Source organism: Pelophylax lessonae, assembly GCF_965119305.1.
Source record: "Pelophylax lessonae genome assembly, chromosome: 3".
NCBI classification, from domain to species: domain Eukaryota; kingdom Metazoa; phylum Chordata; class Amphibia; order Anura; family Ranidae; genus Pelophylax; species Pelophylax lessonae.
In genome coordinates, this window is record NC_138770.1 from 136162743 (window position 1) to 136185545 (window position 22803).

The window sequence follows — 22803 nt, forward strand, 5'->3', positions numbered from 1 at the left end:
AATAATACATTTATATTATATTTTTTGTGCCAGGAGTTCAGCTTTAAAACTGTTAGATATAAAACTAGTAGTTGTTGAACTTTAAATGAATGTGTCACTTGCACCACTCTTATTTGCAATAGAAGATGAGCTACTATATAAACTGTGTGACAACATTTTTCTGCCTCTGCCCTTTCCTCTCCAATGTAGTATACTAAGCAGAATACTGGAACCTCTTGCATTCTTTTTTTTTATTTAGACCAGCTGAACTGTGCATTGCTGAAGAGGTGCTTTACAGAAATGACATGGCGTTCTATTATGTGATCAGTGTGTCTAAATCCAAACAGTTATGTTGTTTTATGCGTTTCTATGTCCAGAGGTTAAGCCATTTTCTTATCTTTTTCTTTTAATTTTTTTTTTTTCCATACTGTATATATTTATATTTATTTATCAATCTCTCTCTAAAAAAAAAAAAAAAATATATATATATATATATATATATATATATATATTACATTTGTGCTCATAAGTTTACATTCCCTGGCAGAATTAATGATTTCTTGGCCATTTTTTCCTGGGAATATGAATGATAATACAAAAACGTTCTCAGTCTCCTGACCTCAATATCATTGAGCCACTCTGGGGAGATCTCAAGCCTGCAGTTCATGCAAGACAGCCCAAGAATTTACAGGAACCAGAGGCTTTTTGTCAGGAAGATTGGGCCATCTGAGCAGATGAAAAGCCTCATCCACAAATACAAAAAAAAAAACTTCAAGCTGTCAAAAAGGGGGCAATACATTTTATTAAGAACTAGGGTATGTAAACTTTTGATCAGGGTCATTTGCGTAGTTTCTGTTGTCATTATGATTAAAAAAAGAGTAAACACAGTTGATTGATAATAAATGGCTGCAGCCAAACACTAACCATGAGTGAAAGAAAAGTTTTTGTGTGATCATTCATATTTTCGGAAAAATTACCAAAAAATCATACATTTTGCTAGGGTATGTAAACTTATGAACACAACTGTATATCTTGTCCATTTAAATTATTCCTGTGAAAAAATATGAACAAACAAGTAAAAAATAAATAAATTATGATCCTGTGGGTGCTTTACAAAGCTAATTATTAATTTTTGGGAATTTAGTTTTTCATTAAGGGGTGTTCAAACTCACACAATACTGAGCATTCTATGATAGTCCCAAATCATTTATTTCTTTGATGTAAATGTAAGCTCCTATTTATCGTAAAAAGTTTGTTTTATTCATCTGTTATGTGAATGTATGGGCTCCCTTTTCATTGCTTTTTTCAATTGTGAGGCCCATCTCTACTGCTTAATATCAACAGTAAGGCTGCATTCACACCTGAGCATAGTGATTTACTGGCATTTTTATTTGAGAGTTTTTGAGCATTTTTAGAAGAATATGAAAAGCATTTTAAAAGACTTTTACATGTGTTTTAGTTTAGCCAACAGAAAGCACTGGAAGCGGGCAACAAAACGCTCGTAAAACACTCAGATCAGGTGTTTCTGTTGAAGTCTATAGAGTCCAAAATGCTTGTAGTCTGCCAAAAAGTAGCTCATGTACTTTTTTGAGTGACAGGCATTTTGCTTTAGGTGACAGAACGTTCATATGTGAACAGGGGCCATTATTAATGAATGGGTTTTGACTTGTTGAGCATTTTAGAGCTACAAACAAAAAATTGTTGTGGTTGGAATGGGGCCTTAAGGCCCGTACACATGTAGCGATTGTCGGCCGTAAATATTCGGCCACCGTCCGATTGGCCGATTGTCGGCTTGTTAGTATGATGCTTCCGACAACCGACTGCTACTTTTCGGCCGAACAGAATCTGGCGTGCAGACTTTAAAATTTTTGTTGGCTGTCACCAGAACGGCCGATTGTTCGCCAGTCAGTACAGAATTCGGCCAACAAACAGCAGATTAGCAAGACTGGGCATGCTCAGAAAAGAAAAAACACACGGAAAGTTAACCATCACATGACATCACTTCTGCAGTCGGCTGTTGTTGGCCGACAAAATTCGTGTGCAGTCTTTAGCAGTTTTCAACCGACAGGACAGCACCGGACAAAAGACGGCCGATCGTTCGGCCGACAATCAGTACGTGTGTACGGGGCTTTAGTCTTCTGCTTGTAGCTTCTGTCGGTCAAGCTGTGTCAGAGGTCTGTAAAAGAACTACAAAACAGCAATAGAAGGTTGTGGAAGAAGGCAGGTACTGTAACTCTCTTTACTGGTTAGCCTATATAGCAAGTGGTCATCACCCCAACAGATTCAAATATGAAATTAAGCAAATATATATGGACATAAGGGTGTTCAAGGATGACCAGCCAATTCTATTTGTGATATTTTGTAATTATTGATATTTGAGATACTATCTCTTTCATGATGTCAGAAAAAAATGTGAGTTTATATATTTAATTTGTGTTATTCCCAGCTGGTCATCCTTGAACACCCTCTGTCCATATATATTTGCTTCATTTCATGTGTGTAAAAGAACTACAAGCACACTATGCATTGCCATAGCATCCTGTAGCTCCCATTTAGGGATGAGAGATGCAAACTGACTGTGCCAGAATGAATTACATACAGAAAGAGAAATTCCCCTATTTTTGGGACTTTTAAAGCACTTAAATTTTAAAAAAATTATATAAGAAGTGAAATGCATCAACATATAAAAAGAAGAGACATGGCTGACTAGGCTACTTTTACACCAACTGTGAAATGTATGAAAATATGATGAATCCTCCTTCACCCTGACACGTTTCCGAGAGTTCATGTATCCTTCATCAGGGAATGATATGAGGAGTATCATATAGTCATACAAAAAGCAGTGTACCCTGCTTAGAATGTGCACCTGAGGACTGAGGATTTATCCTCTATGCTCAAAAACTGGTGATTTTTTTTTAACAAACAACACCACCTATGAGGCTCTCTAGCTTGAAGCCCTGCTATATCATCCATATTGGGTACTACATGTTCCAGACCTGTATTAAAGCCAGGGATTTGCTTTCTAAGGTCTAAGTGCTACCTGCTCCCTCAATATAGGTGGCATTCTCTCCTCTTCTATGCCTCTGAAACATAATTATATTGCACACTATAATATGATGGGCAAGAGTACAGATTCTTTCACATTTGATTTTTAACTGAAACAAAGCATGTCTACATACAACATTACTTGATTGACTATATGATACTTCTCATACTCCTGATGAAGGAGACACAAGTTCTCCGAAACACGTCGGGTGGAGGAAGATTAACCATATTTTCATACATTTTACAGTTGATGTAATAATAGCTAAGTTAGACATGTCTCTTCTTTTTATATGTTGATGTACCAATAAATTCTGTTTTTACGCATTTCACTTCTCATATATTTTTGTAACTCAAGTGCCTTAAAACAGTGGTCCTCAACCTTGGCCTACAGGGCCCACTAACAGGCCAGGTTTTAAGTATTACCTTGGGGAGATGCAGACTAGAATACTGCAATCACTGAGCAGCAAATGATATTACCTGGGATGTATTTCAGTTATCTTGCAAACCTGGCCTGTTAGTGGGCCCTCTAGGCCAGGGTTGAGGACCACTGCCTAAAAAGACCCAAAAAATAGGGGTATTTCTCTGTCTGTATGCATTTAACCATAGGGATGTGGTACTTTGCCGAGGGTTGTCACCTTGAGTCTATATTATTCAGTATTTAGCATTATTATGAAGCTAATGGAAGATAAGGGGACTGGCAGAATGGATGTGCACATTATTAATATACATTGAGATTAGTAGGGACAAATAAAGCCAGTAACCGGCTTTAAAGTTTAAATGCATTCTGACAGTAAAAAATGCTAATTACCTGTGGTCTTTCTCCCACGCCGGCTAAAATTTAATATTCTACTCACAGTGGAGTGATTGCATTGAATGCTATAATTGTTGGAAGGACAGGAGTAGGATTTGTTAATACAGAATCCTATTAACAGATGTGTCAGGAAATGATGGGGCATGTAGGCAATGTAAAAGTTCAGTAGGAGTTACTTTAAATAAATTGTAGGATCAGATAATGTGGTCCCACTCCTAAGGGTAACCAAGTCCTATTTCAGGGCTGTACACAGTGGACAAGGATGGGATGCCTATGAAAAGAAAAGGATTGTACTTGTAGATCACAGCCATTACCATATCAAAAATATGTTTATTTTATTTTACTCGAGTCCCTCTAAACCTGAAAAGCAATTATCTGCCTATTTATCTGTGGAGCTGTGGTGAAAGTCTATAGGCCTGCTCGTTTATTTGAGGTCAGTTTGGGCCAGACTCTATGAAATTGCCTGTGTTACATCCTATTTGTGTTTCTGCCTTCTACTGCTGAAGATCTTCTGAGCTTCGAGATGTTCGGCCACACTGACTAATAAAGATTTGTTACTTAAAGTCAAGCACAGTTTAAAGATAATTGGGGAAGCCAGTAAAATCGCAACCATCTCAGTACAATAATAAACCCAGAAGTCTGTCTTCTAAAATAACCCTCTGATTGCTTTGTAAAATGGAAGCCGCTATTTTGGTCAAACGTTAACTGCAGCAAAGTAATCTGAGTGCATAATGTTTTGTTACCATGATTGTTCAAGAGGGTTAAAATGTATCTTGTAGAATAAGATAATGGCATTTTGTTTACTTTGAAGTATGTTTTAAAATGTGCTACCAAATACAATTAGACCTAACAGTGGAAGTAAAAGCGGTAGATTGTAAATGATAGAAATACGCCATTGGAGGATTGACTTCTCCAGACCTGTCACCTTTATCCTCTCTCTACTACCTCATTAATCAAGGACCTGGGGCTTGAATGTAACCATTGGGGGCTCAGCTACAATTCAGCTTTCTTGCATGCTTGCACTTGGAGTGGCACTCTTTATATTTTCCAGGGTCACATTCAGCTTTCTTGTTTCAGATAAGTGATTCATGAGCTAGTGAAGCCTAGGGACTGGAATGACAGCTCCAGAGCCTTCACCTTTGGAGGCAAGAGAACCAATAGCAGCTTCCATATTTGTTTTATCACTGGTTCAGGTTAAAGTCAAAGTGTGGAAATTTGAAATTAATAATATATGAATGCTCCATTGTTTAGTATGAGATCATATGTTATATTTAAAGCTTTAGTCTAGACAAAACCTTTTTAGTTTGAACACAGTGGGGAAGGCCTAGAATCTTTTAGGTTTTTTGTTGAGAAGCCCCATTTTTCAGGACCAGGGGAGACTAAAGGAAAACCCATTTTTAATAAAATTGAGAAGATTAGACCCTGTTATTGCCGTCTGTGACTTATGCTATGGTGACAATAACTCCCCTCATTTCTTGCCCTGCTTCACATGCTGTAATGAGGTCCCAGAGAGCAATAAAGATTGACACACTTTACTTTTCAGAACTAAAATTCTAATTGCAGTTGGGCCTTATTAAAATGTTGGTTGTTACATTTTAAGGAACTTCTAGTTGGTTTGTGACCTTCAGGTAAATGTCGTTGTTCTCAGGTGAATTTTTACCCCTTACAAACATGCCTTACCAACATTTGGTAGCACATAGTACATTAATACATGTGGCCCAAAGAAACCAGTAGGGGACTGGTGGCACCATAATGTTAGTGTCAGAAACCTGCTGCTGGATTATTCCTATGAAAATGTTAAGTATATGTTTCAGGGGAGGGGAACTAACAGTGTTTGGCTTAGCTCTTAGCTGCCTTTTTTTGTTCATGCAGGATGTGGATGGAGATATCGCTCTTAGCCCTCGTTCACACTGAACACCGATTGGAAATCGTGTGACTTCACCTGATCTCGCATGATTTTAAAGCCCCATTTCATTGCAACTTCAGGGGCGTCTTGAAAGACATCTGTGTGGGTTCATGCACAGATGTCTATTGAAGTCATCCTCAAAGTCACCAAAAGTAGTGCAGGAACTATCTTTGGAAATCGGTGCAGCGCCACATCGTACCGATTGGGACGCTTCAATTGCCGGTGATAGGGTGCGATTTGACATGTAATTTGACCTGTCAAATGACGCCAATGTGAACGAGGGCTCACAGACAGCAGTCGGAAACCAAAATGGGATTAAACCTTGTCTCAATACACCCGAAATATAAAATAAAATATAAATATAAATATAAAATGATTTAAGTTCATGCTGCAATGGTAAATAAAGTAATTAGTAGTTTTAAAAATCTGAACATTTCTTGGTGATTACATTTACTATATATATATATTGCTCAGTAGTAGTGCCAAAACAGTGATTTTTACTCCACACCAGAAATGGCTTCAGGGCTTTCCTGCCCACTTTTATTTAAAAGAACATCAAAAGTTCATACAGATATGTGTTCCCACGCAGGGGGTTCTCACCATCAATGCAACAAACATAACATTAAGCCTCCTAGCTCTCTCATGGCAGCTTCACTGCTCTGTAGTAGTAGTACCACTTGGTCCTCCTGACCCTTAGTACATTTTAGACCTCCTGACTATCAAACACATCCCAGTGTTCATGCATGGACACTGTACCTCAGCTCTGCATCTTTCCTTGCAGCTTCCCTGCTGCTCTGTCCCTTATGGTCTGTCCTGCCCTGGACAGTATGGTGCATACCAGCAACTCTCATTGCTCCCTACACACGCTGACCCCCTCAGGAGGGTGGGGCTCTGAGCTCTAACTCTGGCTCTCATATGAAGTCAGCACACACCTTTGCCATTAGTGTGCTTACTTCTTACAAAATCTGGTGTAAATCACCATATAAAACAGTGGCACAGGCTTACTCTTTTAGACACCAGCTCTGATTGAAACTGAGGAAGGAGGGGAATTGACTTAGGTGTGCACTTTACAGCTTGAGCTACTGAGCTCTGTAAAAGCATCTAGAGCGCTCTTGGGTCCTAGCCCCATGCAATGCATAAGCTCTACCTGCAGTGCTTAGCTGGGCATCCTTCCATTGAAACTGTTTAGTGTTGAGGCCTCGTTATTTGGTAGTGCATATCTTGGTTTAACCACTGAATCTCCTGAGGGTGGTTTTCTTTGAGGCATAGCAGACGTTGCCCGTGTACATTCAGGGGCACAGATAATCATTTAAAAGAGAAGTATGGGAATTTTTTTTTCTTACTTACCTAGTTGGATGCAGCATTGGTCCGATGCTGCATCTGTCCCCCACCGGCTCTAAGACTAAGTACCAATCGATCAAACACCGCTGATCGCTCGGTTCCCAGAGCTCCCTAATCAGAGAGCTGGTGACTGTCAGTCACGGGCTCCCTGCTTTGCTCCCCTCACTCACTGGAGCACTGGGCTGCAGAGGGGGTGGGAGCAGCCATCTCAGGCTGTCAGTGGCTCGCTGAAAGGGTGAGCCGAGTGCTGGTCCAGGCATATGGGTGGATCCCGACCATATGGTTGCAATCTTTCTTGAGCCTGGACCAGCTCTGTGTCTTCAGCCGATAGCTTGCTGCTGAAAACGGGTCGACTGCACTCCTGGAACCCATAGTAGAAGTACAGCCAAACAAACATTGACTGTTTTCCTATAATGGTTAATAAAAATACTTGTACCACAAGGTACCCACACTTTAAGAGTATTGTTATTTGGGAGACTTTTATGTCCAGATAGGTTCACTTACTAGACTTGATTTGTTTGGCCATTACAGTTTAGAAGCACTTGGGTCATGAATGTAGTGAAATAATACATTTTCTCTACTTGTACTGGAATTGCCTAAAATGGCCTCTGATTTTCTTTTTGATAAGGTGTTATTATTTAACTTGTGGAAATTGATGCTATTTTAGGGGAAGCTCAATAAACAATGGTCACTGCTGGAGATGATACAATATGTGAAATCTCTATCCCAGTTGACATTTCTCTGTGTGGTTTCTCATGTCTTATTGCAGGCTTTTTCATTGTAAATGTTTATCTCATTGTTCTTGTTTCCCCTTCAGCGTCCTTTGTGTTTTCTGATCTTTTAACCACACAAATTACAGCCTTTTAGTGCACCGCTGGGTACCATAGTCACTGCTTACCCGCACTGGCTGAAGAGCGAGGGAGCTCTGTGTACTTAAAATATCATTTATATGAAAAATAGAAGTGTATTTTTATTCAAGGTCATTTTTTGCTGGAAAGTTTCTGAGGACTAATGAATGCTTCAGTACTTTGTTTAGTAGACCAAACCGCTAGTGTACTCAATGCAGTTTGACCCTTCCAACACACATGCACACCCATTTCTTTTTGCTAAATGCATACATGAAATACATTCATGAAGATAAGTTTATTTGCCAGTGGATTTGTATTAGTGTACATCCAGTCTGCCACACATGTTAACCCTGTCTAGCAGGTAACTTTACTGCCGTTAAGGTACTAGAAAGTGAAAGGAAAAGCAGGGCACTGATGACCTCAACTCTCCATCACTCTGCTATCTTCTATCAACGTGTTTATTGCAATGACATACAACAGATTGGCTTTTCTACTGGTCACAATCCCCTACATCCTCACCTACACTCTGAGGTTTGCTTTATAGGAACTTTAAGATGCAGATACCAAGCAGTGTTGCCAACCTACCAGATTGAACTATAATGACATGACACTCAAAATTTACTGACACAGCCAAGTTTTTACTGGCATTTCCAAAATTTCTAAAATTACAGTTTTAAATGCAAATTTCAACATTTAGACTACAGACAAATACAATATCCAATTAGCAATGTGATTTAAAGTAGGTATCAAGGAAAAAACATATTTCTTATTTTATTTTCAGTATAGTAAGTAGCTCAGGGACAGGACTCAGGAGGACAAGAAATTTGAATGGGTGCACACACATGAAATTGGCTCTCACAGTGACAGCAGTGTGCAGAAGCACAGATCACCGACACCACACGTCCACTCCTGAGTGACAGTCTCTCTCCACGACAGGTGTTCCCTGTAGTCCACTTCAGTCCAAACAGCACTGACCGTCCCGCAGACCCGCACACGAGGTTCCTCCCTCTCCACTCGGGTCCCTTGCACAATGACATCACATAGCACGCTTAGGCACCGCTTTTGCCCGACCTGTCCCTTGCTGGTGTCACCCGAACACACTGTAGCAGGCACTCAGATGGTCTTGGCCGTAGTCGGACCGGAACTGTGCATGCTGAGGCCAAGCGTCACATTTTTTACTGGCAACGTTTTCCTGTCACTGACATTTACTGGCAGGAAAAAATCCCCTGTTTTTTACTGACTGCCAGTAAAAATACTGATGGTTGGTAACACTGATACCAAGTCACGTTCACTCTTACACTGCTTTCATCTAAAATAAAATAGTTTTATTGATGATGAGATGAATACAGAGATTAATTTGTGTCTTTTATATATGGCTGGAGTTTGGCTCTAAGGTGCATGTGTGTGTGGGTTTTTTTTTTTTTTTTTGAAAAAGTGGGCAAGGTTTAGACCTTTTGTCAATTTTTTTTTTTTTTTTTTGTATCACCTACATTCGGGAGATCTACCCCTCTATTTTCCCTGGTGACCATTACCATAAAGACAGGGGATAAATTTAAATTGTTAGAGTTGTCACCGGACCCAGAGGTCCAGGTAGATCTTCCAGTATGGACAAATGTTCTGATGACAGCTGCCTGAGGAATTTCTCAACTTTGGAAAGACTTCCTCTTATTTCCTAATATATCTCTAGAGCAAGAAGTCAGGGGGAATCTTTTGGAGATTTTAATCTTTTCCAAATCTATCCAAACCAAAAAAATAAGTTATCGCTTTATACACACTTTACATTTTTTAGCATAGGATTTTTTTTTTCTGCATCTCACATCCACAAAACATGCACATAACCCCATATTATATGCTTACAGCTTTAATGGCTGGATCTTTCATTTAAAGCTTTGTGTATTTTTTAATGTAACAAATCAACATTTTTATTCCCCAGTTATAGACTATCATTACAACCCTCTGCCATTGTCTTTTATTAGAGAATGCTTAACTCTGTTGATCTACCAGTGTATCAGATTAATTATCTGTCCTTTATACACTGTGTTAAGTGACTGTGTAATTAAAGAACAAATCAATAGTCTTTCAGAAATAGCGTTCCAATATATGTTCTTTTCATATCACTCTCAATCAACTGAAGCTTCTCTGCAGTGCTCACAGATGGCCTTTCCAAATCGTTTCACTGAATTTCTTTTTCATTTTTCTATATGCCTGATTTTAGTTTTCATCACATACAATAAAGGCACAACAAGAAGCCCACATATATAATGACTTTCATTCTTAATTGGGCTTTCTTCGAAACATTGGTAATCTAGTATCTGATGGGGACCCCTCTGTGTAATTACATGGTTGCAGAAACCCTCTGTAGTTTTTTTGCCTGTGCTACGATACCATGTCTCACCTGCAGTTGGAGCTTGAGCTTAAATATACAGTTTCTGTTTTCTAGCATGACATGGTGTGGAAGGATCACAAGAAAACACATGATCCCTATATCATTTAAACATTAACATAATGCATTTTTCAAAAGTTAATTTAAAATGGTCTGTTGAAAAGTGGAAAACTGGTCTATGGTCAAACAAATCAAAAGGTGACATTATTTTGGCAAACATGGGCGCCTTGTATGCCAGACTAAAGAGAGAGACCTTCCAAATTGTTATCAGCACTCAAAAGCCTGCATCTCTGATGGTATGGGGGTGCATTAATGCATATGGAATGGGCAGCTTGCACATTTAGAAAGGCACCATCAACGTTGAACATTTTTTGCAACTGGGGTTGTACTTTGCCAGCTTTTTCGCTCTATCCCAACTTTTTGAGGCCTTTTGCTGCCATCTATGTCAAAGTTACCTTATTTATTTCTTAAAATTGTACATTTTCTCAGTGTAAAGATCTTGTATGATTTCTATTGTGAATAAAATATAGGTTTATGAGATTTGGAGACCATTGCTTTCTGTTTTTATGTAGATTTTACACAGTGTCCCAAATTTTTTTTTTGGAGTGGGGGTTGTTCCAGTGGCAATTTTAACACACTGAGTCATAGTGCACTGTTGTCACTATCAGAAATCTCACCCTGAGAAATGCCATGCAGCCATCTTTAGAGGACATGCATGCAGACAAGAAGTGGCAGCAACACAATGCAACAAAGGGAAGAAAAGAGGTGAAAACAAGTGTTAAAAAAAAAAAAAATGGCAGTTTATGATACACAGTCATGTAGCAAACTAAATGTTATTCAGTTAGGTTTGCATCTGCTTTAATCTGTCAAGCTATTATAACTGAAGCAGAATGAGGTTCAGTTTATGCGTGAATTACTTAGCTCTTCGTGTCTGATATGCCCTTTATAATTTCTGCCCTCAGCAGTTTCCTGTAACTGTGGCTCTGTGCCTTGTTTCATGTGCTATGATTGTCAATTCTATAGATGTCTTCTTAAAAGGATGGAAGACCTGTAAAGGCCACTGAAATCATTGGGATACTGTTAAAGATTTGTTGTGCTATACTTTTATAAATCAGCATGGACATGTATTTGTACCGTTATTCTGCTTAAAAAATAAGTTCAGTATTCTTTTCATCCAACTGGGCATTACATGTAACTCAAGTGCACTCTTTGTGTTGGAGAAGAACTTATTGTTTAAGGGAGTTCCAAAGCCGTTCACATGAAAGGATTAAAAAAGCCTAGGATTTTATAATACAGTAAGCATACCCTACAAGTCTTCTGCCGTCTCATTGCTTGAATTTAAAACACAGGTTTACAAAATGATGGTCAGCAAAGGGTACTGCCATTTAAAACAATGTATAGATTCCTGCAATGCATGGATGGCTATTCTAAGTACAGTAAACCCCCGCTCCATCGCGGTTCAGTTTTTTCGGTCCCGGTATATTTCGGTTTTTTTGTAATGTTATTTTACTATATAAATCATTAAAAATGAAATATTTTTGTGTTTTCCATAGCTCTTGCTATGTCTCTCAGTATCTTTTATGTGTTTAAATGAGTTTCTATTGTTTTAAAAGTGTGTTTAAAGACCTTAAAATGCTTTTACACGTACAGTGACAGTAAAAAAAACATGCCTACAATGCATTTTAATAGGGTTTTTCTATTTCACGGATTTTCACTTCGCTGGGTCCGGAACGTAACCCCCGCAATGGAGGGGGGTTTACTGTACAATGCAATTTCCTATACAATTACGACAATACCTTTTATGTTTTCTTTTTCTTGTTCGAATATTTTATTGAAAACCCTGTAACATATACAAATCATTGACATGTTAAGTCAAAACAGGGGCAATCAAAACGCCGCACAGGGAGTGATAGACTGTGTCTCAAATCTCAAGGAATCACAAATGTTTTCTTGTTTAACCACTTGCCGACCGCCGCACGACTATTTAAATAGTCGTGCGGCGGTCAGCCCCTCACAGGCAGAGTGACGTAGGCCTACGTCGCTAGCCTGTGAGGGTCTAGGGGGAGAGCGCGCACCGCCGGAGGCGCGCTCCCGCTCCCGAGTGGTCACGGACCCCCCGCGCGCGTGACCGGTGAACCCGATGTCCGCCGGTCACTCGGCGATCGTCGGGGGAGAGGGAGAAAGGCGGGCGGCTGATGTAAACAAGTCATGTCAGTCAAGGGTCCGATCTGTCTGCCGCAATGTCGCAGTACCGCAAAAAAAAATCGCAGATCGCGCCATTACGCGTTAAAAAAAAACACCGAAAATTACAAAAATCTTTCCATTTGTTAGTAAACGCGATGACTTTTGCGCAAACCAATCAAAATACGCTTTTTGTGATTTTTTTTTTTACCAAACATATGTAGCATAAAACAAATTGGCCGAAAATGTTAAAAACTTTTGATTTTTACTTTTTTTTTTTTGGGGAATTTCATATAAAAAAATGTGAAAAATATTGTTATTTTTGCAAAATTGACGCTCTTTTTTTGTTTATAGTGCATGATCAAAAAATCGCACAGGTGATCAAATACCACCAAAAGAAAGCTCTGTTTGTGGGAAAAAAAGGACGTCAAATTTGTTTAGGTACAGCGTCGCACGACTGCGCAATTGTCCGTTAAAGTCACGCAGTGCCGAATCGCAAAATACCCCCTGGTCTTTTAGCAGCCAAATCCTCCGGGGCTTAAGTGGTTAATAAATGCACCATATTTACCCACATGTGTAACGCCCCAATAATCAATTACATGTTTTTTTATGTCATCTCTGCTCTTCATCATTCTCTAGTTTCTCTTTTGTCTTTTCCTTTTGCCTTCGTATACCCATCTTCTCTCCTTCTCCTATCCCACTTCTCTTCACAATTAATCAAAGCCAACAAACACAGCTCTGTGGTTCACCACCTCCAAAATGTTTTTCTACAGCAATGGTCATTGATGTTTTTCTCTGTCATTAATTTTGGTCCTTCATTATGTTCTCGTCTTCAGTGATGTTCTTGCTGTATCCTGTTTTTTCATTTATTTATTTTATGTTTGAGACTGTTTCCTTGTACATTATTGATTCTGTGTGACATAAATAAAGTTTATGTAAAATAAATAATAAAGGGATCTACTTGTGGCTATTTCTTGCTTTCAAAGTGCCATAATAGGGTAAATTCCTGTACACATTGGCTAGTTAAAAAAAAAAGTCAGATATTGGGCCCGTGTGTATGCCAGCTGGTCCAACAGAAACCTTTGAGTCCCTGACATTTTTTTTTATATATTTTTTTTTTTTTTTAGATTAGTCCATGGATTGCATATTAGTTGATCTTCTATTGCAAACAAGGGCCAAAAAGCATTATCTGATCACATTTAGTCATTTTTAGAAGCTCTTTGTGTTAGAACGATATTGCATGTTTCCATGTAATTTAAGGTTTTTACCAAGAGTATGTCAACAGTTAGTATCTGCTTTATAATATGTTTACCATGCATGTCAATAAAAGACAATGAACTGTGTGATGTTACATTTACAGACTGAGTTGAAGGTTGCATCTGCCCCATCTGTGGATTTGCTGCATCGGACAACAGCCACAACAATGAAAGTTATTACTAATACAACCCTAACTACTAAAGCTGTGTTGCATGCGGTCAGTGATGGACAATGGTGGAAAAAGTCACTAACATATCTGCGTCCTCTGAATGTAAGCATTTTTAATTTGTTAAAAAAAAGGACATATACATTTTAAAATACAGTGTAGCTTACCCAATAAGTCTATTGATGGTGTTTGAAATTATGTAAATATAGAGATGCCTCTATATAAACTGATAAATGCAGTTTAAACAATGTAGTTTTCACTAATATACTGTAGCTATTCCCCTATTTTGCACACCTAAAACTGCTATTTACACAGGTTTGAATCATTTGCACAAGATCAAAGAGTTCAGTTTTTATCAGGCATATTACATAAATATATACAGTATATTGTACATTCACATCAGTCCCTGCCCTCAAGGAGCTTACAATCTAAGATCCCTAACTCGCATTCATACATACATGTACTAGGGCAAACTTAGACAAGAGCAAATTGACCTACCAGCATTTCTTTGGGGGCGGGGGGAGAAAATTGAAGTACATGGACCCAACATGTGCAGGCACAGGAAGAACGTGCTATCTCCAGGTAGTGTCAGGCTGGTGGTGTCATGGCTGAGATTTGAACCAACGACTCTACTGCTGCCTGTCATGGACGCTAAACACCAAACCCATGTGACCTTTGGCAAACTCCAAACAAACTTCTATATGATTTTTTTGTCAGTTAAAACCTATATTTCTCTATCGCTCATTGACAGACGTAGTCTTCTTGATTCTCAAGAGCTGGGTTATGTTGTCTCCGCAGGAGTAGGACTAGGCAAAAAGACAAAACGTTCTGGCTCCACCTTAGGGGCAGTCCCTGAGGGTATATCCTCCCTCTCTCTGCTACAGGGAATCAGTTTTTTTCTGTCTAGTCAGGAGTAAGGACCTAAGCTCCTTGCTGGGATCTTTTTGGTCCTGGCAAGATTTTTTCTTTAGAAGAAATATTTTTTAGGTAGTTTTTTCTCCAGTGTTTTTCCTGTGAGATCTTCAAGCAAAAAACGCCGGACTGGGCGACACTAGTGGTCACCCCAGCCGGCCTACGAGCGCGCGCAGACCATTGCATTGCGCTTGGTCGGCCGCGACACATTCAAGTAAGTATGCGGGGCCGGGCGACGGGCTGGATGTTGAGATCCAGTGGTCACCCCGGTTTCTGCCTACGAGCGCGTGCAGACCAGAGCTCCGCGCTGGGTCGGCCGCGACGGAGTCCCAGTGGAGGGACTGACCTTGCGAGTTAAAAGTCTCGCTTGGACGCCAGGAACCTGAGAGTCGAGGCGTCCGGAGTGGTCCACAAACCCCCACCCCGGTGGAGAGGGTATTGTGAAGAGAGGGTGCCTGTCGGTTCGGTATGGTGAGTAAACGTTCCCTTTTTTCTTTCCTCGTTATGAGGCAGTATGAATTATGGGCCCCTCCATACATGGTCAGTATATATCTGACACTAAAAGTCCCCCTTGTAAATACAGTATGTGTTTGTGGGAAGTGGACTTGGTTTGAGAGCTAACACTCTACCCAGCAGACTGTAGCATTACAGCAGACATAGGAGGTATAATCCTACCTTATTTGTAGTGTATCTCCTGTAGATCTATCAATCGCCACTCAGCAGAGATGCAGGTGGATGTGCTGGGAAAAACGTTTTCGGCGGTCCGCCGCCATTTTGCCGTAGACCAGGTGCATGCATGTCCTCAGGTCACGCCGGCCGCCATGTTTTTGGAGTCTAATGTCTCCTATATGGGGGCGGCCATGTTTCATGAGCCCAGCTACCTCGTGGAGAGCTGGGAACGCCGGAAGGCGTACACAGGGGGCAGAGCCACGTCCTTCTACCCGGGAAAAAGCAACAGCTCCTTCCAGTCTGTAAAGACAGACGCTGACTGCAGTTGGTTGGAAACTTCACTGCATCGGTTGGTGAGCCTTGGGGGTCCCTCTCTCTCTCTGTGGGATCGAGAAGCAGGTACTCTGAGGGGCGCTATTGCGCTAGGGGGAGACACATAAAAAAAAAAAAAAATGTAAAAAAAAAAAAAAGAGGTATTTTTTATTTAAAAAAAAAAAAAAAAAAAGTTTTTTTGTGTTTTCTGGCAAAGGTGTCCTGAATTATCATGGACCCTGCCACTCATGTATCTCCTCCGGATCCCCTCGAGGGGTCTGCGGGATCCTCCAGCACCCCACTGACGATTAAATCATTGTCCGCTATTATGGAAGCTTGTGTCCCGGGTGGAAGTGGCTTGTCAGGGACAGGGCGCAAGTAAGCGACCCCCGCCTAACCCCTTATTATCTGAAACCTCGGATTCAGACTCTGAGCCTATTTCTGCAGTTGCAGGTACTTCATCTGGTATTGGTGTCTCGTGTACTGTCTTTTCAGACAGTGAGGAGGATGTTTCGGCATCAGCCATAGCCAGAGAGGAAGCGTTGGTAAACGCACTCATGGTATCTGTTCAAGAGACCTTAAGATTACAGGGTATTCCGTCAGAAATAGCTGAAACTGAAATCCCTTTTGGGACTAAAAACGCATCTAGTGGCGAAGGTTTTTTCCATTGCCCAAATGTTTTGGCAATCCAATCAAAGAAGAATGGAGTCTGCCAAAACGCATTTCTACTATTTCTAAACGCATTAACAGGCGTTATCCGTTTGAGGAAACCCTCATTAAGAAATGGACAGAACCACCTGTGGTGGATTCACCAATTGCTAGATTGAATAAAGCCACGGTTATTCCTCTAGAAGACGCTCCGTCTTTTAAAGATCCAGTGGATCGCAAGATAGAAGCTATGTCTCCCACCATGTTTACCTTGATTGGATCAGCTTTCAGACCAATAATTGCTATTGGTCTGGTTTCGCAGGCTGTAACTGTATGGACCAAGTGGTTACGCCGGGACCTAGAAGAGGTCCCTCAGGCGGTATCAGATTTGTTGGAACAGATGATACAGGGGTTACAGTTTGTGTGTAATGCGGCGTTAGACGCCACTTCATTATTGGCGCGAGCATCTGTCTCAGCGGTGGTTCTCAAGCGTACACTGTGGCTAAAAGGTTGGTTAGCCGACCAAGGTTCCAAAAAAGCATTGGCTAATTTCCCCTTTTTAGGAGAGCGTCTATTTGGAGCCAACTTAGATGAGATCATTAAGGATCTCACGGGTGGAAAGAGCACCTCTTTACCGCAAAATTTTAAAGGTAAAGGAACTCGTCAAAGACGAGGGCCTTCTTTTTCTGCTCACAAGAGGTTTTTTTCGTCCCGCGGGTGAAAAAATTAAGTCCTCCAAAGCTCCTGCAGGAGGCGTCAGGGGTCGTTGGTCGGGCAAGCAAAAGCCCGCCCCCTCTAGACCTGAAGATAAACCGTCCAAAGCCTGAAGGTGTGCCCCCCACCCATAACTGGGGTGGGGGGACGTCTTCGCCGGTTCCCGGATCCATGGCTTTCCAGAATCCCGGACAGATGGGTTTGCGAAGTCATAAGGTCAGGGTACAAGATCGAGCTTCGATCTCTCCCACCGGCGCGATTCTTCCCTTCCAATAGCCGACTATCCCCGGATCGTTTAGACGATCTGTGGAGAGCAGTCACAGATTTACTACAACAAGGAGTGGTAGTCCACGTTCCTTGGACAGAACGCTTTCAGGGGTTTTTATTCAAACCTATTTACAATACTCAGGAAAGAGGGCAAAGTGCGTCCAATTCTGGACTTAAGGGCACTCAATTCTTTTGTCTACATAAGAAGATTCAGAATGGAGTCCATTCGCACAGTAGCAGCCTTTCTGCATCCAGGGGATGTCCTAGCGTCCATAGACATCTAGGACGCATATCTTCACATTCCCATTTTCGCAGGACATCAGCGGTTTCTACGTTTTTCCGTAGAAGAGAACCACTATCGGTTTGTGGCGTTACCTCTCGGTCTCGCCACGGCTCCGCGGGTCTTCACAAAGGTGTTGGCCCCAATGTTGGCACTTCTGCGCCAAAGAGGCATATCGATTCTAGGTTACCTAGACGATCTTCTGCTTCATGCAGAGTCTCCTCAGACCTTGCTACAAAACATAGAAATTACTATGATTTCTTTACAGGAATTCGGGTGGCTGGTGAACCAGCAAAAGTCATTTCTGGTTCCCACCCAGAGGCTCGAATATCTGGGTCTAATTCTAGACACAGTCAGGACAAGAGTTTTTTCTTCCGGTAGGGAAACTCCGAAAGATTCAATCAGCAGTCCACCAACAGCTGGTCTTCCCTTCGGACTTGCATGAGGGGTCTGGGGTTGATGGTGGCTTCCTTCGAAGCAGTCCCATTTGCCCAGTCCCATACCCGAATTCTTCAGCAAGAGATTCCTCTCAGATGGAATCGGAATCCGGAATCCCTGGACAATCAGATCCGATTGAGCAAACAGACCAGAGAGTCTCTGGTCTGGTGGCTTCGGTCTCCGATGCTCAGCCAGGGAAAGTCATTTCTGCCAATATATTGGACGACAGTGACCACGGATGCCAGTCTATCCGGAAGTTGAGCAGAAGCTGGCCTTGAGTGTTATCAAGGGTCTGGTTTCAGCATTTGCTATCTTCTTTCAGAAGCTTTTGTCTACTCATTCCTTGGTGCGGAATTTCATCCAGGGGGTGCGACACCTGGCTCTGCCAGTGCACGCGCCGTTACCATCCTGGGATCTTAATTTGGTGCTGTCGGTTCTTCAGACACCTCCCTTTGAAAATATCAGGGAGATTCCCTTGCCTACTTTATCCCAGAAGGTGGTCTTCTTGGTGGCTATCACTTCTGCACGCAGGGCGTCAGAACTGGCTGCATTATACTGTTGTTCCCCAGATCTGGTGGTTCATAGGGATAAGGTTGTTCTTCATCCGAATCCATCCTTCCTTCTAAGGTGGTTTCAAAGTTTCATTGAATAAGGACAGTGTATTGTCCTTCCTATGTCCTTAGCCCAATCATCCTCGAGAATTTGCATGGCATTCCTTGGATGTAGTTCGGGCGATCAGGATATACTTGAATACTACGGATTCAATTTGTAAGACGGATTCACTGTTTGTGATCACGGATGGCCCTAAGAAGGGGGCTGCCTGTTCTGCTGCGACCATCTTTAGATGGATCAGACAGACGGTGGTATAGGCTTATTTTATCTAAGGGTCGGGATCCCCCGTTCCCTGTTAAGGCGCATTCTACTCGGGCGCTTAGAGTTTCCTGGACCTTCCGCCATCAGGCATCAGTGGTTCAGGTTTTCAAGGCGACTGTTTAGTAGTCGGTTCATACCTTTACAATATTGTATAAGGTTTATGTGATGGCATCGTCAGATGCCTCTTCTGGCTGCAAGGTTCCTGCAGGCCACTGTTTGAGGAGACTGTTGGTCTACCTCGAGGATTTGTGGGGTAGGTCTCATCTGTTTACTCGATGAGTCCTTTGATACTTCTGGTTGGCTCCGGTTGGGCCTTCTAGATTGGATTTTGATTCTGTCAAACCCACCCCTCATTTTGTGGCACTGCTTCTGGATGTCCCAGCTCTTGAGAATCAAGAAGACTACGTCTGTCAATGAGCGATAGAGAAAAATGGATTTTTGTAAGATCTTACCGTAAAATCCTTTTCTCTTAAGCTCATTGACAGACGTAGTACCCGCCCCTCTATCATTGAGTTGGGTTGGGTTAAATTCTCTGTACTGCTTTAAAACAGAACTGATTCTCTGTAGCAGAGAGAGGGAGGATATACCCTCAGGGACTGCCCCTAAGGTGGAGCCAGAACGTTTTGTCTTTCTGCCTAGTCCTACTCCTGCGGAGACAACATAACCCAGCTCTTGAGAATCAAGAAGACTACGTCTGTCAATGAGCTTAAGAGAAAAGGATTTTACGGTAAGATCTTACAAAAATCCATTTGTTGTCATGTTGTGGTGACAATTATTGAACCCAAATTTACAACTACGGTAGGTGACAACTCCCTTGTGCTGCAGTGCACCACAACCTTATGTAATGTGCTGCATAAAAAAAAAAAAAGTTCAGGGTCATATTTTGTCCCTTATTTTTTTTATCACTTTCATAAATCCCAGATTTGGGGAACATTAGTGCTCACATTGATGTTTTTTCAGCTATGGATCTTGCAGATCCTTCAGCATTACTGTTGTTCCTTTGGTTGCTTCTCATACTAAAGCTGCCCCTACTTTGTCCCTGAGTTTTAGCTGGCAACTTTAATTTTTCACTTCAAAATTATGGACAGTTGTGTACATAAGTGAAATAAACTTGGAAAAATCATAGGGTGAATAGTTATGCAAAGCTGCATCATAGTTTCCCCGAACCCTTGGTGCTTCAAAAGGACTTACCACTTTATTTTAATGCCTCAGGCAGTTGTAAATGTAAAAGACTAATTGTAGATCAGCCCATCATTTGGGAATATGCATTAAAATTCAGCTGACAGGCATACTATTCTTTTAGCTGACACACATTTGGCAATGAAGGAACTTGAGTGATCGTTTTGAAGCCCAGAATACAGACAGAGCTCTGAGCTACTGTGCAGCATACATAGTCAGGTTTATAGATTCTGCTGGAAGCTTCCCCTCTACACCCATGAAAGTTACAATATTTAGGGCTACAGTAGATCATAAAAAGGGGTTACTGAATGAAGCTCATTTCCCTTAACATATAAATTCTTCTATCATTTACTATTGAGTTCACACACTTGTATTTGGCAGCTGATAGATACAGGCGGTAATCTCCAATGATATAAGATAATCATTTAAATGCCTCTTGCTTGAACGCTGATACGGCTTTACTCTCTAAAGCAGCAAGTATTTACAGGTCATCACTTCTGTTACAAATGGAAACAATAAAAGGTTTATTTCTTCTTTGAGTTTAGCAATTGGAGCCGTGAAAATGATTCCCTAATATCCCAGCGGTCAATTGCACATTCTAACCTTTGTTATAATGTTGTAAGACTGCTTCACTCTACAGCGTTCTTGGAGTTTTTATGCGTTGGTTTGTTGCGGTGGGCTGCAACGCACATGTGTTAAGAGTGTGTTTGGCAAGGTGTACTGAAGTGCTTTTTCAAAGGACCACACATTATTGTGACACATAGGTGTGACACTGACCTTAAAGTCCTATGTTTAGTAAGCTATAATGTATATGTTATTTTTGATAATGGTAACTATTTTTAGCCGTTTATTATTTTAACTCTCATTAGCTGCCATTGCTAACATTAACAGATGTTTTGGCAAGTGCATTTAGCCAATTATCTAGCCCATTAAAATACTTGCCATAGCGTACAGTTCTTGGATAGCTTCAGGTTTTATGCTATGGGAAAATGATTTTCAAAAAGATCATAATCTGTAAATACCGTTTAATGTGTATCTACACCCAAGAATAAAAATGTCAGTATTTTGCAGATTACTATGTTTAAGATATCATTCACATGAGAGGCAGAGGGGTAAAAACAGGTATAGAATTTATGGTTTTACCCACCCCTGACCACCCACGTGAAGCAGACTATGCAGATGCTCTCAAGAATGTATACATGCTACGGCCACAATGCCTTGCAGCTTGGCAAAAAATTCCTCCATAGTGTTTGGCAGCGGTACTTTAAAGAAGAGATATACTCGCCTTCAATCTCTCCTGAAACTCCCCACCAGCCGCTGACATCTTTGGTCTTGATCGCCAGCCACTGTCATTGGCTGGGCTGAGATGTTGTCACTCCTCTGCCATTCGTGGGAGTTCCGTCAGCTTGGGAAGCTCACTGTACAGGGACAGACAGGCAAGTTAGTAGCTTTAATGCAGAAGAGCCAAATCATGTCTCTTCTACATCAAATATGATGCCTGTTCAACCATGTTTTGTTTTTGCACTAAAGTGCCACTTTAAGTGAATGGGGCTGCGCCACCATCATGGGCCAGAATGCTTTAGTCCTTGTTGCCGTATGGTATTTAGGTATGAAATGTCCATTTCAGTTGTCAGGAAAAAAAGGGGGTAGGGGCATCGAGAAGGTGGCAGTATCACCTGAATACCTGGCTGTTACTGCACTACTAAGTACCCCTCTAAAACGCTGTTCACTGCAGATATTTCAAAACACTTTCAATGTTATATTTACCAGACTACAAAGAAGCATATAAAAGATGATTATTGTTCATGTTTACATACCTTTTAATATGTGAGTGCTATATAAAACATGGTAGATGAATAACTACATACCTGGGAGAGATTCTGATACTTTTCATCTGCCCTTTGTCCCTTTTTGTGTTACACACCCTTCAATCATTCCTATAATATGCAGGTTCAAATTGTAGCTGTCAGCGAGCTCACTAACCTGCCAATTCTATCCTCTGCACCGTCTCCTCTATGATGAAGACTTCGCCTACACACAAGGATATGCTAACAGATAACTGAGCAGACAGGGTATCATTACATAGTATGTTTGCACTGTCAGGATTTTCCTAATAAGAAGATGCAACAAGCTGTAATGCATTGGTGTAGTCAACACCAACTATTTAGTTGGTTGGCAGAGAAGTGGAATGCGAAGGGTTGTTGGTTGATGAGGTTAACAGAAACTTTTTGGTTTGCTCAAATGGAGCCCGGTTTGAACTACATTGTCTTGAGTATGCATTTGCTTGTTTCTGAAGATTGGGCAAATCATTGATTTCAATGATTGAATGCTTCTTTAAATCCACTATGGTTCACTAATATGGGCTCACAATGCATTGGATGGTTCTTCCTCATCCTAATTTGATAGGGAAATGATCCCTCAGTTAAAACCTGTGCTGAGGTAAATTTGTCAGTTAACCAGTTAAAAATGTGCAGAAAGTGAACATATGGCAATAGACATTTAAGTATCTATATATTCTTACCAAGCAGTAAATGAGCTTTAAAGCAAGCCCCCCTGACTTCTGTAGATGCTGGCACTGTTGAGCAATTAACTAA

At 41.0% G+C, this 22803-nt stretch overlaps 1 protein-coding gene across 1 annotated transcript in view; it reads left to right on the forward strand.

Annotated features, from left to right (window-relative positions):
• The window catches only part of NBAS (NBAS subunit of NRZ tethering complex), a 1303215-nt gene that overhangs the window by 599321 nt on the left and 681091 nt on the right, over positions 1-22803 (forward strand). The window contains exon 36 of the mRNA XM_082252487.1: positions 13855-14022. Within this exon, the coding sequence (XP_082108613.1) occupies positions 13855-14022 (168 nt within the window). The remainder of the gene's footprint in view (positions 1-13854; positions 14023-22803) is intronic.